Below are 19,668 nucleotides of genomic sequence, written 5' to 3'. Positions count from 1 at the left end.
TTCAAGAGATATACTTGGTGGAATCAACCACCAGCTGTTGTAAGACAATATTTGACACTAAATTTCCACTACACATACTACTGTGACCAACTTTTTTCAGGTATGGTCAAAATGCAATAACATAAAAAAACCTTTATGAACAAATACTGTAAATTCAGAAATTATTGCTATAAATGCCAAGGGTTATAATCGCAATAATTTAAACTCCCATTTTGAAATTTTTTATATGAATTCAACAGGATTTTTCTCAATAACGCAAAAACTAAAATCGCATTTTAGTCTAAAATGACAAAATCACAATAATAAATGTACTGAATTTACAGTATGTTCTGCAGTAGGAAATTTAAAGAGAAAATTATTTGATAACATATATGTAAAAATAAGATGTGGTATGATTGCCAATGAGATAGGTCTCCAGCAGGTAAGTAACTATAGGTCAATATAAGGGCTTCATCTATGTGCTTGTTATTTCCTCTTCTTTGTGGCCTTTTGTTTGCACCTGTCCTAAGTCAGGAACCTGATGTTCAGTGGTTGTCGTTTGTTGATGTGGTTCATAAGTATTTCTCGTTTTTTATATAGATTAGACCGTTGGTTTTCCTGTTTGAATGGTTTTACACTAGTCATTTTTAGGGCCCTTTATAGCTTGCTGTTCTGTGTGAGCCAAGCTCCGTGTTGAAGACCGTACTTTAACATATAATGGTTTACTTTAACAAATTATGACTTGGATGGAGAGTTGTCTCATTGGCACTCATACCACATCTTCTTATATCTTTTTACATAGCACCAGTGGCTTCTATACCTTATTTTTGCATTTAAAGCCATATAGAATTTATTTTAATCCTCTGAGGCTAGTTTTCAAAATTTCAGATGAGGCAGGAAGGTGATTTGTATGCCTCCGTAATGAAAAGTTTGGAAATATGAATTAATTCTTGTCAGTCAGTTCATTATTCTGTCCATCTGTTTACCTCTACATATGTACGCAACACATGAAAACTCACTTGAATTACAAAAAATGGAGATTTTTATTTTCAATAAATAGTATATCTATATAAAAGACAATAATATGTAAAGAAGTAAATAATAATTACAGGTTGGAGATCACAAAATACAAAATACAAATGAATATAACAATTTTGGAATGACTAAATTCCACAAAATAAAAAAATAAAAAAAAAATAATGAATACATTATTAAACACCTTATAACAACTCTAACCAGGCTAGCTGTCAAAAGTTTTATTGATTTACTTGATACATGAAAAATATGTTAAAACATGTTCCCTCTTAAATGCCTCTAGAAAGAAGCTGGGTCTACATCCCTTATGAGCCACAAGGACCACAATTTATGATTTGTAAACAAAACTCTTTCCCATTGATATTAAGACATGTTGTTTTATTGAGCTACTTTTAGTGCTGATGATCATAGAATAAAGATGTAAAGACTATGGAGTAATTAAATGTTTATAAAGATTTATTTTGTTCAGAGTTACTGCCCTTTATAACTATTGGAGAAGGAAAAGATCAAGGCATATTAAATGAGATCTTATATTTTTCATGTTACTACAAAATACTGGGGAATGATACACCCTTTCCTATATGATTCTTAAAGAAATATAGTATATCTACACAGAAATATACCTTTTAAATGCAAAAATATTAATAGTTTTATGCAATCCCAAAATCATTATACTAAAAATTCACCATATAGTAACATAAATAATCAAGTCAAATAATGCACTAATTAAAATCATGTCAACCTGAAATATAATTGGGACAAAATATTAACCAAAAATATATTCAACAACAAGAAATCAGTATCTGATGAAATAAATAAAAAATTCTAAAAAAATATGCATTCATTTAAAGTATAAACTTTCATTAACAAACTTTTTTAATCTCCTCAATGCATACAGATGCAAAAAAATGATACACTCTTAAAACTGCACAATTGTAGAATACATAATAAAGTATATGAAAACAGAAAATAAATACTTGCAAAGATGACTATTAACAAGATTGTGATAACTGGATACTGTGAAATTCATAAAATTCACAGTATACATTTTCATGCAACACCTTATCTGTTATATTTCTAAGCTGCCCAGCATTAGTTAAGCATATTGTTTTTTGTTTAAAACATAAATCTAGCATTTAATACTATTATATGATAAGCAACAGAAAAAAATTATAAATAACATTAGTCCCATATTAATTTCAATATAATTTACTGAAATCAAAGTGATATTTGTGTCTCTTTCAGTAAAAAATAATCATTAACTTTGAATGTTAGTAGTGTAATTAGAATTGTATGTTTCTGTGTCATTGTCATATTCAGTGATTCAATAAAAATAACTGAAACTCAAGCGAAATCAAATGAATATAGTGTGAAGAAATAGTTTTCTGTCATGACAGTCTGAACAATAAAAATATGACTGAAACAGCATAAAATATCATATAAATATAATTACTGTAAATTTAGAATTTAATGTGAGAAGAACACTGTAATAACTAAAATCTCACATTTAGATTTTGGCAAGGGATATCCTTTAGAACAGAAATATAAAAATTAATCATGCATCACTGTTTGTAGTTAAAGTATGATAATTAACTGTTTCACAATCTAATGAATTCTGGGTAATATTTATCACAAAAAATTGTTTATAATTATTATAAACAATGGAATAACAAGCAATTGCTTAAAGTTATTTTTGTGTATGAATTATAAAATTACACATACTCCATTCGATTTTGAAACAAAAATTATAAATTCATGCTTTAAAGCATTGAGCAACAAACTTATCACATTAACCAAACATGGAATCTACACTTAACTACATAATATTTAAGTAAAGGAATTTCAAATGCCATCAAAAAATATAAATTTTCTCTCATTTGCAATATCAGTTGACATTTTGGTCTGGAAGACAATTGATTCTATCATTGCATTGCACTTATTTGTAATCATACTATATCACTACTGAGGACTTTTATCCATCACACCAGCAACAGAATTAATGAGGCCAGCTACATTCATATGGATCAGGTTGTGGTCCTTGAAGACATTTAAATTTCTCACAACCAGGTGGAGACCAGTTCTGAAAAATATAATTTAAACTTTTAATTGCAGTTTATATTGTGATGAAATGTTGTTTTAAAGTTCATCAATCTATAGCTTTAATATAGTTTTAAGTGCTAACAATTTGTAGTCTTTATAATCAAAGGGAAATAATCCACATCAAGATACTATTATTTTCCAAATGGTAAATAATTTGAACTATTTTTCTCAAGGTCAACTTTTTTTTTAACTTTGTTGTGAAATCAAAACTTTGAAAGTCTTTTTGATACATTGTTGTTGAAATTATTGGTTGAATTTTTGGTCCATGAATGTTTCATTCAAGTATATTGTGGTGTGTTGCAGTTTGGATGTATTGATGTTTTTAGTCTTATCTTTACAGATTCCTACAAAGTAAAAGTAATAATTGACATAAATTCAAATTGCATCATGGGAAGGTGGAAAGGTCATATGGAAGTCATTTTCCTTACCAAATGATTCCACAAATAATCCAGATTGAATAATGAAATATTGTGATAACAAGCTATGCAGTACTTATTAGTGTCAAAACAGAAAGTCTTATTGATTGATTTAATATAGTAGGATATAAACAGGTCTCCTCAATAAGTAGTATAGACATATGTATATATACCAACCATAACGGATCTGTCACACATGTTGAGCTGAGGTTTTCCTGGTACTAGGTTCTTTTTATGTTGATTTACTTGCACCATTATTAAAGGCATAACTTTTTTGTATTCTTCTGAATTAGGTCTGAAATTTAAAACAAATGCATTTCAGCAATACTATACTCTGAATTTATACAAGTCTCAAATCATTGTTTTGCATGTAAAAACATACTGTAAATTCAGAATTTATTGTGAGGTTTTTATTAATGCAAATAATGCGACTCAGTGAGTATTGCAATAATAAGAACTCACATTCTGATATATGATACATGTATATATTTTTATGTAGCATTTCCTAAAATCACAATAATTAAATCACATTTTTGTTCATTTTTCAAAAATCGCAATATTAAATGCACGAATTAATTTCTGAAATTTACAGTATTCATGAAAATTTATTTTTATGGATTTTACAATTTTTGTTATGTCTTTCTTTATTTACTAAATCATAAACCTTTAAGGGTGCTAATTTCATAAACATTGTAAGAACTATTACCAAGTGAAAATTGATATTTTAACAGTAATGTGTTGGTTTTTTTTTGTATTTTTTTTTTTTTTAGTCAATAATCCTTATAAAGAAATGCTAAGTATTTCATTTGTAAAGTGCCAGTTTATGGATAGTAAATGTGCAGACCTTATAATGTACTTTTCACCAGGATCTCTGCCTATATTAAACAATAATGGTTGGTTTGTATTGTTCATTTGTTCATGAGTAGTGACACCTTCAATTTCTTCTCCTGGACAAAAATTTATTCCCTAAAACAAAAACCATGATTGATTTATAAATATTTCAACATGTCCCCAATTATGTCCACATAACTTCTTAACAAATGTGTATAGCTTATACATATTTAAATCTTATAATCATTTTGTGAAGTGGCATCCTAGAAACCTTTATTTAGAGCATTGGGAGTGAAAATACCTGGTTTAATTTACTAGTTTCACTTACCTAGTTAAGTCCCTTTAAAGTCAGTTAAGTAACAACCATTATCCTAAAGTCTTATGGCAATATGAAAGATGTTATTCAGTAGATTTATATAAAAAAAAAAAGGTGTATGAATGGGGCTAAAAAAGTGGTTTTATCCGACCTTCTCCTTTATAAATAAAGAGTTTTAAAACTAAGCCATCAGACATAAATCATTTGGTTACTTACACACATTTATTAAAAGGACAAACTGGGAAAAAAAACATTAAAATTAGTTAATGTTTTTATGTTACCACTTGACAAAAAAAAAGCAATTGTTTTTTAAGAAAAACAGGGGATACACTCTGAAACATAAAGAAACCAAATATGTACTCACTGCATTAAATTCTTTCATTGAGTTTGTCCATGTCCAAAGATGTGCTTTATACAAGCCAACTCTTACTGCCATAAGTTCATCCCCTCGATAATAAAACAATGGCCTATTAAAAAAAAATTGCCACTTTCAAATGCACCTACATACTGTGAAAAAAATGAAACCATTAAATTTGATCCCCAATAAAATATAAATTTTTCATTGATTTATCATAAGGAAATCTGCCTTTAAAATTTATTTAAAACTGTACAAACAAAATTTATTTACATATGAAATTGGATCAATTAATAAAAAATTAATATTCATAGTATTAAAAATTGTCTACCGATTTAACAAACCTATCTCTCACTGTATTGTTTAGTAAGGCACTCTTCAGACTTATTCCATCCACTGCTCTGTCTTTAGGTATATTTCCTCCTGCTAACTCAATAAAAGATGTGTATAAATCCATAAGAGAACCAACTTGATGAGATACCTGTAACAGAAATCAAGCTCATGTTATATAAACATAAAATACCAATTCAGTGCTCATGGTACCTATCCTGGAATAACTTCATCGGGTACCCTTAGGACCAAATTACATAAACAGCATATTCATCAAGCAGCTTGTCCCAAAGATAAAATCCCAGGTCACCATTTTATCAAGGGTTCTCTGTCCAGCCAGAAGATATATTCAAAGGCATTTCTCTAAATCTATACATATAATAACCTGCATAAATATAAACCAGTATTATACAAGAGACAGTAAGGGGAATATATAGATGCCTATTTTGTACTGAAATGTCTTCTATACCTATTAAAATGGGCTTCGCCAACTTTGAACAACATACCACACTTCAGTTTGAAGAATTAACTGAACCATGAAGCCTCAAGCGCTTTAACAAAGCGATATATGTCACTGCTTCTAAGTAGGTCTCTTTCTACCATTTAATATTACTCTAGTTTGATAAAGGAATACCAAGTCATGCAACCAACCTTTCCTGGTTGAACAACTCCAGGCCACCAGGCAATAGTTGGCTCTCTCATACCACCTTCAAATGTTGTTTGTTTCCCACACAAGAAAGGACCATTGCTTCCACCTTTACAAAATATTTACACATAATTTGATTTTTAACTTGTTGCTGTGCATAGTTTAAAGTAATATTTTTTACTGGAATGATTTAATTGTTTGTTTATAATGTTTTATAATATGGTAGTATTTCATATAAGTTACTGTAAATTGAGAAATTATTGCTAGGCTTTTATTAATGTGAATAATGCAACTGGGTAAATATATTGCAATATTAAGAACTTGCATTTTGATATGTGATACATGTACCTATATCAACATGCACATTTTCCTTAAATTGCAACAATAAATCTTGCATTGTTGTCCATTCTTCAAAATTCGCAATAATAAATACACGCAATAATTTCTGAACATTTAAAAATGACAAAATATTCTGTACCTTTATCACTGTCATGATTACAATACTCTGTTAAAACAATTGGTACTTTTATTTGGACATTATTGACAGTTGTATGTGATCTTTTCTTCATTTCTATCAAATATGTACCTACCACCAGTTTTTGCATAAGTAGCAGCTCCGTTGTCAGAAGAGAAGAATACTAAAGTATTTTTATCTACACCATTATCTTTCAATGACTGTAAAATTTGTCCTACAGAATAATCAAGTTCCTTAACAGCATCTCCATATCTATAACATTCAATATAGTATACACTAGCATGTGACTAGATAGGTTGACTCTCTGGTAGATTGAATCCCAACTTTCTAAAAACTCAACAAATGAAATATTGTGTCGTGTACAAGTTGCGATTTTGTATATGTTATAACATGTACAGAAATATTGTACATTTTATAATTTGTACAATGCAAAAATACAAGTTATAACATGAACAAAAGTACCTCGTACAAGTTATAACATGTACAAAATATTGCTTAAAAATGGTTTTAACTTGTTACAAAAAGAGGGGGAGGGGGTATAATTCAAGGCATTGCTCTTAAAAATTTCAGATGAACCAATTATCTACTTTGTGGCCATTGAGGAAATGTATGCTATTATTAAACAGTCACACTGCTGTAGACCATGGTGGACTGCATAAAACATACAATGACCTGAAAATGCACTATGCCAACATAAGTCGTGAAGCAATAAAAACATTTCTGAAACTTTGTGTTCACTGTGCTCTAAAGAAAAAACGTTCTGAGCTTTCAAAACTAGTCATTTAACCAATCAGATCGTCTGGTTTTAGTTTAAGAGGACAAGTTGACTTAATTGATTATCAATCAGTCCCAGACAGTAGCTATAAGTGGGTGTTACATTACCAAGACCACTTTACCAAGTTCAGTATTTTGCGTCCATTGAAATCAAAAACAACTGCAGAGTTAGCATACAATCTTCTAGATATTTTTTCTTATATTAGGAGCTCCAATGATTCTACAGAGTGATATTGGGCATGAATTTACTGCCAATATAATTACTGAGCTTACTAAGTCATTATGGCCTGATCTTAAAACTGTTCATGGTAGACCATGTCACCCACAGAGCCAGGGATCTGTGGAAAGGGCTAATGCTGATGTAAAAGAAATGCTTGCAACATAGCTCAGTGAAAATAATTCTACACAATGGTCTGAAGGATTAAGGTTTATCCAATTTCAGAAAAATCGATCATATCAACGTGTGATAGGGCAATCTCAATAAAGCAATTATTGGTTCTGATCCAAAAGTAGGATTGAGCTCATCGTCACTTCCTAGAGATCTTCCTGGTATTCAAACAGAAGAAGACTTAGAAGCAATATTTGAAGTGATTTCTGCATCCACTGCCAATACTGACAGTGAAGACCCTTTAACTGAGACAGAACATAATACTGACACTGAAATTGAAACTGACCAAACAATGTCCGAGACAGATATTATCAATGACACAAACACTGAAACTGATGGTCAATTGAATGGTCATGATTCAGCAGACAACGATGAACAAACCATTGATTTAGAGACAGAAACATTGAATTAAGTGATGCTAACATGGCTGATGAAGCAAGTATCAGCATGACACCTACTGGTATAATTCCTAGTAAGAGGGAGCTTTCTGGTGGTGATATTCCTCATGTCAATACTAGTGGTGGTTTGTCTTAAATATCAAATATTGACATCAAGCGTGCATGAAAGAGGGCCCTTTCTGGCCACCAGGTACAAGCTGATGCCTTAACAAAAAACATGAAAACTAGATTAACAGTTCTCTCCCAAGGTGATAACGCTATCATTCCAATTCTGTCCGTTGATAGGGGCCCTGACGACGAGAGAAACATAATAGGTGGTGTGATGAATGTGAATGAAGATGTCAGCTATAAAATTGGAACTAAAGTTGGACAAATAAAGGGATATTTGAGTAGAAACCAGGTTCAATTTATTGCAAATGCAACATTAGATGTGTCTGAAGTCCCAATGAGTGATATGAGTGTGAGAGAGATAGTGTATAAGATATCATTGAGTGGAGGGCAAGGTTTTATGCATTATTAATGTAAGAAAGGCAATTGTAAGTCTGGAAGGTGTAAATGTAGAAGAATGAAAGTTTTGTGCAAATCTAGGTGTCACATGTCTCTGTCTTGTAGCAACATGTAAACAAAACTGGTTTCTAAAATGTATGAAAATGTAGTATTTTAAACATGCTTTAAATAATGCACCTTTCTTTTGCTTTTGATTATTGTTCTTTATTATTTAATAAATTTCAAATTTATCTTCTGCTTTATTTATATTTATTTTCAAATTTTGTACAGGTTAAAACCATTTTTAAGCAATATTTTGTACATGTTTTAACATGTACAAGGTACTTTTGTACATGTTGTAACTTGTATTTTTGCATTGTACAATTTATAACATGTACAATATTTCTGTACATGTTATAACATGTATAAAATCGCAACTTGTACACGACATATATAGACTAAATTTTTCAGCCTTACAAAATAGTATAAATCTATAAATTAATATCCTTAACATGTTCTTAAAAAAAAAAAACTTTTAGATAATAGTAATAATATATTTGAAGTTTTCTTAAAGATATGGATGATGTCTCAACTTTCATATCTTTAAGGAAAACCTGCATGATCTGCCAAAAAGTCTACATTTTGAAAATATCCTTTTATATTTAGATATAAGCAAAAGCCTTCCAAAAAAAGATATTTTACCAAAGAACATTTAATTAAAGATATTGATGTGACGAAAAATATAAATTTGGGGATGGCTATTGCTTACATTTCAATTTCACCCAAAACTAAATGTATGATACTTTTAGGTAAAAAATGTAAATGTTTATGATGTCAAACCCTTCAGTGTGGTAAATAATCACTCAAAATATTATCATTCTACTCCAAACAATGGTAAAAATACAGGCCTATAACCTAACATTCAAATAATATTTGCCACACATCTTCTAGTTCTATCGTAGGTGAGCAATTATATAAAGCTGCCGAAATACCATATGATATGGGCAAACACTCATACTGATTACTATAAAGTTTCATCTCAATGGAAATCCCTAATAAAAACACAATTATTAATTTTGTGTTAAAAGCATGAGCATCTAGTTATGTTATGTTAAGAATATTACAGACAGACATGATTTAAAAAAAATTAAAAGTATACATACAGTCCTCTATTACTTGTCCCTAAGAAATTAGACGAGGCATATAAAGGGTCATGAGTTGCATCAGCAGCCCAGTACAGAAAGAATGGTTCCTTCCTCGCTACTTGTTTCTTTATAAAATGATGAGCTTCCTTTAAAAACAATCGTAAGCAAATTATGAAAATGCTTTTGTTGTAGAGGTAGATATGCATAAATTAAAGGATTTCCATTTACCAAACTTAGCTACTGTAAATCAATTAATTCTTACAAGCTATTCATTTTTTGTAAATAAAATTAAAAAATTTTATTTATAAATTGTCACAAATATTACTGTGTAGAATCTTCTTTCACAAGAATATATCAGCAAAGTTTATAAAAAATCAACCATCACAAAATAGGCAAGACAGGTCTTAATGCAAAAATTGGTTTACAGTTTTGGTTGACTTATCTGACAACAGTTGTGAAATGTTAATGTCACATTAGTATATTAAAAGTATGATAATTGTTCTTCCAATATATATCAATGGAGCAGGAATATATTATCAAATTTATTGTATAAAAAGTTCATGTAAGAAAAGACATAAGTAATCAATACATTTCTTTATAAAGTTGTGTAAAATAATCCAGACCAATCAAGATTGTTCAATATTTGGAGGATTCCGGCTTTCCGGACTTTGACTGTAATTATTTATTCCATTTATGAATAGTACGATTATAACGGTTAAGAGATTAAGAAGTAAATGCTACAATAAAGATTCCCGTTTTATAATTTTTCACTACACACGTATATACTTACATTTAAATACATCTTGGTCAAGTTTGATTCCCCTGTATTCCTATCAATCACAAATTCTTCATAATATCTAAATGGGAAAATAAAAAGTGTCATGAATAAATTGAGAATTAGTCAACTGTTAAATTCATGATATGTTTTCCAAATTAACATTACATTTCTCTTACAATAAGACCATGAACAAATTTTAATTATTCTGTAATAAAAGTGAGAGTTCCCGTCTGTAATATGTGTAGTACCACCAAATCATGGTACGTCACATCAAGTTTCATACAAAAAAGGGTTGAAAAAAATAACCCCTTGAATAAAAACTTGACAGTTATAAGAAATTAACCCTGCATTTCATTGCAGAAAAAAAAAATAGTGAGCCATAAAAATCTTGGGTGTTTCAAAGCACCATTCTTTTTTGATTTGGTGTTTCTATTAAATATTTTGGAAACTTGAGGTGACATGGTTACTAAAGCTTGTAAACATTCCGTGATGGTTATTATCTTATATGCAATGAAATGTTATGTGAAATTTTTACTGCAGTACTGGACAGGATAAAACTTTACTCATACCAAGTATTTCTTTTTTTGAAACAAAGATAAATTCAGCACAATATTTTGAAAAGTCCCAGTCTAATAAAGACTAATAGGGGAAAAACAATATTGGTATTACTCCTAAAAAATTAAAATTCATGTAACCATGGAAATTTACAGTATTGAATTATCTCCCTTTTGCCATAGAATTCAAAGGAAAAATGTAATAAAAATACTAAAAATTGTTACAAATTGTCAATTAGGGGTAATAACTCCTAAAAGAAGGAATCTTATAAATTAGTCCTAAAATCAAATGTACTTCAAACTGTCTCTTATTTGTAGAATCAAATGTTGAATCAATGTCCTTAACTAAAATATAACAGTTTTGGTGTAAAGTATCCACTTTTTTTAATTATACAGGAATTTTTTTATGCAGGAATAAAAAAAAGTTGTGTGATGTATACATGAATTTCAACATTTTGAACATTCAGATGCCAAAATTTTGCTTGTTTATTTTTATTCTGGGCTATCCTTTTTTACCTACCTTCCAGCCATTTCGGCATCTTTATAAACTGGTATGTTTGGTGTATCAATGTCGTTATAGGGTCCAAAATGACAGTTGGGTGCACCAAACCATTCATCAAATCCATGCTTCAATGGGTGATATTGTGGTCTGTGACCTAAATGCCTGTCATTGTAAAATGCAGCTTTTTTAGCTTCAGTGATATTGTTTTATGTGACCTGAATAACTTTCTGTTATGGAAAACAGATTTTTTATCTTGGGTGATAATGTGGTTTGTGACGTTTAGCTGAACGTCTGTTAGTCAAATAACATATTCAGCCCGAAGTTACAAAGAGGGCACAGGCTGAAATTTCTCATCTTCTTTGCTGATCAGGATTGAATTTATGTTGGAAGATACTGTAAATTCAGAAATTTCTTCATGCATTTATTATTGCCCTTGTTGAACAATTTACACAAATGTGAGATAAATTATTGCAATTGGAGGAAATGCTGCATACATATATTGCTATCAAAATTTAAAATGCAAGTTCTTATTTTTTATGACACCCATCATCCCATGGCAATTTTCTCAATAAAAAATCAAAAAAATATCTGAATTTACAGAAAACTGTAACTACAATTATCACATAAACTTAAAATTATCAATGATCTATGTAAATAAGGTCAGGGTCATATGAACCATGCAAGATAGACATGTACAACGAACAATCATTCCTAACAGCAATATAGTTGACCTATATTGCATATTGTATCTGAGAAAAAAAAACTTTACCATGCACTCTTAACATGAACCAATGAGCCCTGTAAATTAGGTCAAAGTCAGATGAAACCTGTCAGAAAGATATGTACACATTACAATCATTCCATTCACCACATATAGTTGATCTATTACTTATAATATCTGAGAAATGGACTAAACCAGGAAAATTTCACATTAACCAATGAACCATAAAAATGAGGTCAAGGACAGATGAAACCTGGAAAACAGTTATGTACAGCTTAAAATGCTTCCATACACCACAGCACCTATGGCTTATAGTATCTGAGAATCAGACCAAACCATGAAAACTTTTATCCTATGAAACTGACTTGGAATATTGTACTTACTAAAAATGAGTAATTAAAGTTATAATTATGGCCATTGATCAAATACAACTGTATAGTTAGTTTTATAGTTAAGACTGTTATCTGAATGATTATCAATTTAGAGTCTACCATATTGAATAGACACTGGTCTATTATTGAAGACTGAATGTTAACCTGTAGATGTCTTTTGTTTCTAAGTGTATGGGACAAGGCGGAAATTATTGGGGCTTTAACTGAAGATGTCTCATGAGTGACAAATTGACAACAGCATTGGTAGAGTGCATGGCAACTTTTATATTAAATATATCCTTAACAATAGAATAATACACATTTCAACCCCTAGATCTATTGTATCTTCTAATGTTAAGTGCATTGGTACTATATTAAGAAAGTGAGTATTTAGCTTTCCATACCATTTTCCAATGATTTTGTTTCTATATCCCAGCTTCTTGAGAACTTCTGGCAATAAAATCTCAGAATCTGGTATCCCACCTGTTATAATCTGTGGCGTATAGGCTGAAACCAAAACATAACATTAATTTATTTTCTTTAAAGTCTACTTAACTTGTGATTATAACTTCGAAACATTTTTCCTCAAACAAAAGAGTAAATTGCTGTATGATTTTTTTATATCTTTTAAAAAGATGCTGTAAAACAGACTATAAATAGTGTTAGGCCGTTAATTTTCTCAATTGAATTGTTTCACATTTTTCATGTTGGGACCTTTTATAGCCGACTTTATGGTATGGGATTTTCTCATTGTTGAAAGCTGTTCAGTTGCCTATAATTGCTTACCTCCTCTTCATTTGAACTTTGGTGGATAGTTTTCTCATTGGCAATCATACCTCATCTCCTTATTATTATATTGATGTTGATTGTGTTAAGCTTTCAATTCAGTTACTTGAGCACCAAACCCTCCCTGTAACCTTGGACTTTACTTGAGCACCAAACCCTCCCTGTAACCTTGGACTTTACTTGAGCAACAAACCCTCCCCTTAACCTGGGACAGTGGTAAAAACAGTACAAAGCAGAAAAAAATCCAACAAAAACACAGACCGGACGTGGCATGGTATTCATACATCCCCAAAACAAAAAAGACACTAAGTAAAGATCTGAAAGTACTCACAGTTACTGAAAGCTGTTTAATAAAATTGAGAATGGAAATGGGGAATGTGTCAAAGAGACAACAACCCGGCCAAAAAGCAGAAAACAGTCCAAGGCCACCATGGGGAAAACACAGAGGGAAAATCCCGCACCAGGAGGCGGGCTTCAGCTGGCCCCTAAAAAAAAGTGTACTGCTTCAATGAAAATGGACGTCACACTAAACTCCAAAACATATAAATGAACTGAAATTACAAGACTAACAAAGGCCAGAGGCTCCTGACTTAAGACAGGAGCAAAAATGCGACGGGATAAACATGTTTTGTGAGATCTCAACCCTCCCCTATACCTCTAGCCAATGTAGAATAAATAAACACACAGCAATGCGCACAGTAAAAATCAGTTTAAAAGAAGTCGGAGTCCAATGTCAGAATAGGTAACAATAGAAACTAAGCAAAATGACAATGATACATAAATTAACAAAGGACTACTAGCAGTTACTGACATGCTAGCTCCAGACCTCAATTAAACTGATTGAAAGATTATGTCTTCATCATACGAAAATCAAGCACAATCCCTCCCGTTAGGGGTTTAGTATCATATCATCATAAAATATGCGAGAAGAACATAACCTGTATCATGCCAAAAAATTGGTTTTAGAATAAATGTGTTTATTTCCGATGCAAAGACCCTATGAGTGAATCAGTATCAATACCAAAATATGCCATCTTTAATGACCTGACAACAGTATCATAACTATATCCATTCTGAATAAGTCTGTTTAATGGTTTGGTTAGCTTTTGAGGTGAATGTCGACATTTTTGTGCTTTGTATAGAATATTACCATAAAAGATTGGATGTGAAATACCTGAACGTATAAGATGTCTGCATGCTGATTTATATTTACAAATGATGTCCTTGTACCGATGATAAAATTTAGTAAATGTTTTGACTAGTTTGTGATATCGAAAACCCTGGTGTAATAATTTTTCAGTAATACAGAGGTTTCTTTCGTTAAAATAAAATACGTTATTACAAACACGAGCGAATCAAACAAGTTGAGATATATAAACACCATAAGATGGTGACAACAGAACGTCACCATCTAAAAATGGATAATTAACAATAGGAAATGAAAAAATCATCTCTTTTATCATAAATTTTGGTATTAAGCTTCCCATTAAAGATAAAGATATCAAGATCCAGGATAGGGCAGTGTTCGTTGTTAGTATTAGTTATATTTAAAGTCAGTTCAGCAGGATAAATCTCATTGAGAGCAAATACCGTAAATTGGGTTATTTTGGTTGTAGTTTTATTTTGGTTTAATTGGTGCCTCAAGTGAAAGTGCCAAAATTAAACACACGAAAATAAAGCTAACACTAAAAATTGAAATACCGAAATCGTGTATCTGTATGATAATATCGTAATGCTTATTATTGGGAAATATATTTCATGCTATTATATCGTCCGTATATTTCCTACAATTCTATACATAGTCAAATCTGCAAATAAATACTGGGTTTAATTTGACAACAACAATATATTTTTTCTACTTAATTGTCAATTTTCTGAAATTGTTAAGAAAACACAATATGAATTTTTATTCACACATGTCATAAATGTGCCAGGCTATTGCTGATTAGACGCCATTATTGGTAATTATAATATCAAAACTCCTTGTAATCCTTTATCTTCAAATGATTAACATGAACATGTACTGCCGGAGGCATAAGGATTAAAATTTAGATCCTTAATCGTCAGTAGATTAACATGTACTGCAATAGAGATAATGATTAAAATTTGTAAAAAAATAAATAATCTATTTAAAAAGTGATTGTAATGTTTTAGATTTTATTTTCATATTTTCTTTCAGCTTTGAACCCCGAGATACGGAATAATTTGTTCCAAAATTTAACACATCAATTGGACGAAGCACCAAAATTACACACACCAAAATAAAACACATGCCTTTTGAGAGAAAACCACCAAAATATCCCGACGCCGAAATTTTCCAATTTATGGTATACCATCCAAATATCTAAAAGTGTTATTAAATTTTTGTATCAGATCTTGTTTCGATGGGTCTTTGCTGATTTTAGTCATAAATTGTAACTCATAACAATACCGAAACAGGTCCACTGTAAGTGGTGCACAGTTAGTCAACATTGGAATTCCGATAACTTAACGATATACGGAATCCACATAGTGAATAAAAATGTTATCTAGTAAAAATTCAAGAGCAGTTATCTTATCAAAACAGGTCCAATTGACATAGTTCTTTTGTCTGTTGTTACTAAAAAATGACCTAAAAGAGTTAGAACATATATATTCGCATTCTGACTTTTTGAATGCCCATTTAATTAGGTGTGTGAATTTTTTCTTTATAAGATTATGAGGCAAAGTGGTATATAGGGTAGAAAAATCAAAACTTTGAACAGATTCGAAATCACCAATATAAGCATGCAATTTATCAAGTACTTCCAATGAATTTTTGACACTCCAAAAGTAATTAATTCCACTATTTTCAAAGGCCTTATTTGAACAATTTATTACCAGGTTTTTGATTGTACCAAGTGTACTAGTAAGTAGAATAGACAGTTTAGTAGTGGAACAATGGCTTGAAGACGAAATAAATCTATATTTGTAAGGTGTTTTGTGCAGCTTCGGAAGCCAGTGCATAGTTGGAACTTTCATTGTATTTGGTTCTGCTTGTAAATAGGTAGCTAAAAGTTTATGTTTGTTACAGATGTCATTTTCCGAAAATGGAGTCAGTTGGAATGTTGGTGAATTCGGGATTTCAACTCTCTGTCATGAACGATGTTAAGGTCTCCTGTTATAACATGGGAACTGGGGCCATAAATGTATTCGGAATTACTGCAATTTCATGACGTAGGTGTATTGTCACCAATATTAACATCTTTACACACTTCACTATAATTAAACACATATTTCCGGGTAAACATAACAAATAAGAGGGAGTTTAGTATTATCAAAATAGCCAGGAAATTGTCCTTTAACAGAATGATCATTAAAAATACTGGCAATATTTACAAAATCAAAACCTTTATTGACATATTTGATTTTAATAAAATGTTTTTTATGATCTTCAAGGCGATCAATTTTGGGAAACAGTTTAGAATAACAATATGCAATCATAATTTGGACAATTTCATACTTAGGACTGCAATATGGAATTGTGTTGCAATCCTCCAAAATTTGATGTAATTTATTAACAGATAAAGAACAGCTTGTTTAACAGATAATGTCTGCCGTTGTTTTTTGAAATAGTAATTAGGTCCGAAATATATGTATTGTTGGTACGAAATTTTCTCTGATTGCGATTTATTCTTCGCCCATGAGAACGGTTTTTACAGCAGTTTTAGAAACTATATCCAAAATATTTACAGAATCGGTTCTTGATATGTTACCAATTCCCATTATATTATCATTATCCTATTATCATTAAGACCGAGAGGATAGACTGTCTGTAATTGTTCAATCCAATTTAATTCAATTATTTTCCGTGATCGTACAAACTTTGAATGAGATTCCCCAGGCTTCTTATTCACTAGTACTTCTAAAGGATGAACTTTTAAATATTTAATAGGATGATTGTGCTTCTTAAGGTGTTGATAAATGATACTTTTGAATTTATGGGGTCTTTAAAAACGATAAAGGTGTTCTTGCGTGTGTTTAAATAAATAGCTTGCAGTTTAAAGTCTGTTTTAGAATAACCTTACCATTTCTTGCATGTGCATTAGTTGTGAAGAAGCCATTCCTTATGGGTAATCGTCCTGAGAGTAATGCTGCTCTGGCTAAAAACAAGGAAATAGGTAATATCATTCACTCTTGTTCCATACTAGAAGCTGTCAATTTTCAAAACGTCAAAAGAAGAGGTCTATCACCAATGAAATTTAATTTAAGGGAGATCTGACATAAAATAATTTTGAATTGTTTTTTTTTTCACTTTTATCTTAACTTAATCTTAACTTCAGGAGGTGGAATACTTATAATAAATAGTTTTTAAAATTATTATTCAAATGATTCCAAACATTAATGGATTGAATACTTAAAATCACATGTCATATAGCTTTAGCATAGTGTATACTAGTTAGCATAATCATAGGCTACAACAGCACCTTCTTTTAACAACACTTACAAGGTGAACACAAAGGATTAGCTGAATAAAAGTCAGGAAAGATCATTCCTTCTGCAGCCATTTTGTCAAGAAATGGTGTTTCCTTGTTGGGTTCTCCAAACACTCCAAGATCACCCCATCCCATCTGCAATAAAATTAAGCAGTACAGTTAAACATGTTAAAGATTAAAATTTATTTCATGAAGGAATTCATTTTTTAGCCAATTTTAAAATTTGCAGCAAAAGGTGGTTGAATAATTATTTTTTACACTGTGATCTGATTTCATAGGATTTAAAGCAATATTTAAAGAAATATTAGTTGTAAGTAAGTTTGTTAAGACATTAAACTTTAACAATTTAATTTGGTATAGGATTTTTGGCTTATCCAAAATGACCTCTGGCAGCACATTAATAGTTAAAAAGCAAATCACAAATATGTAATATCAAACAGAAAAATAAGTAAACCAAAAAAACAAATAGAAAAACAAAATATTGCCCCCACCCCTTTGATTACTCACTTGAGGTCATATGTTCGGTATAGGAATAATGTAGTATGGTGAACTTAAAGGTGATTTATTTGCACACATGAGTCCGTGTTTTTGGTAATTTTTTTAATTTTTTTTTATCGTATATCATATTGTGATACTATGTTGGTCCCAGATTTATTGATCAGGATGCCTTGCATTGATCTGTCTATTATCTTTTCAGCAGAAAAAAAGAATACATATGTCGTAGATTACACATCTTTAACTTACATCATCCATAAGCAATATGACAAAATTTGGTTTTCCATCTACAACGCCAGCAATTATAAAACAGATGCAAGAATATAAAGTTATAAAAAGTTTCAAGCAAGCCGCCATCCTATTGTCATGTGACAAATCGATATCACATGATTTTAACCAAAACCAGAAATATTATTGAAGTTATTTCCCTTTTACCATGGAAGTATTATATTAACCTGGGAACAGTATATCTAACGTTAATATATACGTTCCTGTATTAACATATATAGAGTGAGAGACCCATATTCGCCGCATAATTCGTTCATTTCCACTTACATCCGACCTACATTCGAATATTTGGAACTTTTTATGAAGGTTTCAGATATTTAACTATATGAAAAAAATGTTTGATAAAGAAATTATCTTCAAAACATTGGTTAATTGTTCTAAAAACCAGAGACATATAATACATATGTCTCTGTAAAAACGAACGCAAACTCAAGAGGAAATCAAGTTGTTCGTGTACCATGGGAGACATATTTTCGCCTCAAAGTATGATATGACCATCCTCATTATCCTAGTATATTATAAAAACGAATGTTTGCAATTACATGAATAAGCTTGAGAGATCATTCCTATACCATTTTTCTCACAAATATTTACTTTAAGACTGCGCATGATTGTCATAAAAATCTTGCATAATTTCCAAAATCATTTAAAAACACCTGCGTATTTCTCAGTATGTGCGAATAACCTTGGAAATGGGATAAAGAGGAATATCAATAGTTGTAACATTATAAACAGCCTTTACCATCTATTTAGGCAAGTATTGGGTAAAGGCACACAAATTTTACAGAAGAAATAGCAAAACGGCGAAAATGTGTCCAAGGCGAATATGCGCCACCCACTCTAATACTTCCATGTTTTTACCAAAGATCATTTGATTCGAACCAAGGATTTGTCCTTGTTCGAACTTAATTCAGACATTTCTTAAATTTTGTGATACATTTTTCTTTTTTAAATCTCCTGTATATAATCAAAACATCTTAAAACAACAATTGGGTTTATAGAAAGCTCCCTATTTTCCTATCATTTAACTTACCAACCAAGTTCT

At 30.7% G+C, this 19,668-nt stretch overlaps 1 protein-coding gene across 1 annotated transcript; it reads right to left on the bottom strand.

The window, feature by feature from the left end:
* Positions 1-1,008: 1,008 nt before the first annotated feature.
* On the bottom strand, positions 1,009-18,692 carry LOC127703049 (N-acetylgalactosamine-6-sulfatase-like). Its single transcript, XM_052207441.1, has 14 exons — positions 18,585-18,692; positions 17,852-17,975; positions 17,433-17,507; positions 13,005-13,107; positions 11,527-11,670; positions 10,465-10,531; positions 9,693-9,820; positions 6,599-6,735; positions 6,014-6,117; positions 5,377-5,513; positions 5,042-5,144; positions 4,375-4,496; positions 3,708-3,825; positions 1,009-3,094 (listed from the first exon to the last, which is right to left on the bottom strand). The coding sequence occupies exons 1-14, from the start codon at positions 18,690-18,692 to the stop codon at positions 3,011-3,013; spliced, it is 1,554 nt and encodes a 517-aa protein (XP_052063401.1). The 3' UTR covers positions 1,009-3,010.
* Between the last annotated feature and the right edge of the window lie 976 nt (positions 18,693-19,668).

This window comes from Mytilus californianus, unplaced genomic scaffold (genome assembly GCF_021869535.1).
Source record: "Mytilus californianus isolate M0D057914Y unplaced genomic scaffold, xbMytCali1.0.p SCAF_5, whole genome shotgun sequence".
Taxonomy (NCBI): domain Eukaryota; kingdom Metazoa; phylum Mollusca; class Bivalvia; order Mytilida; family Mytilidae; genus Mytilus; species Mytilus californianus.
This window is presented reverse-complemented; position numbering and strand designations above follow the sequence as displayed.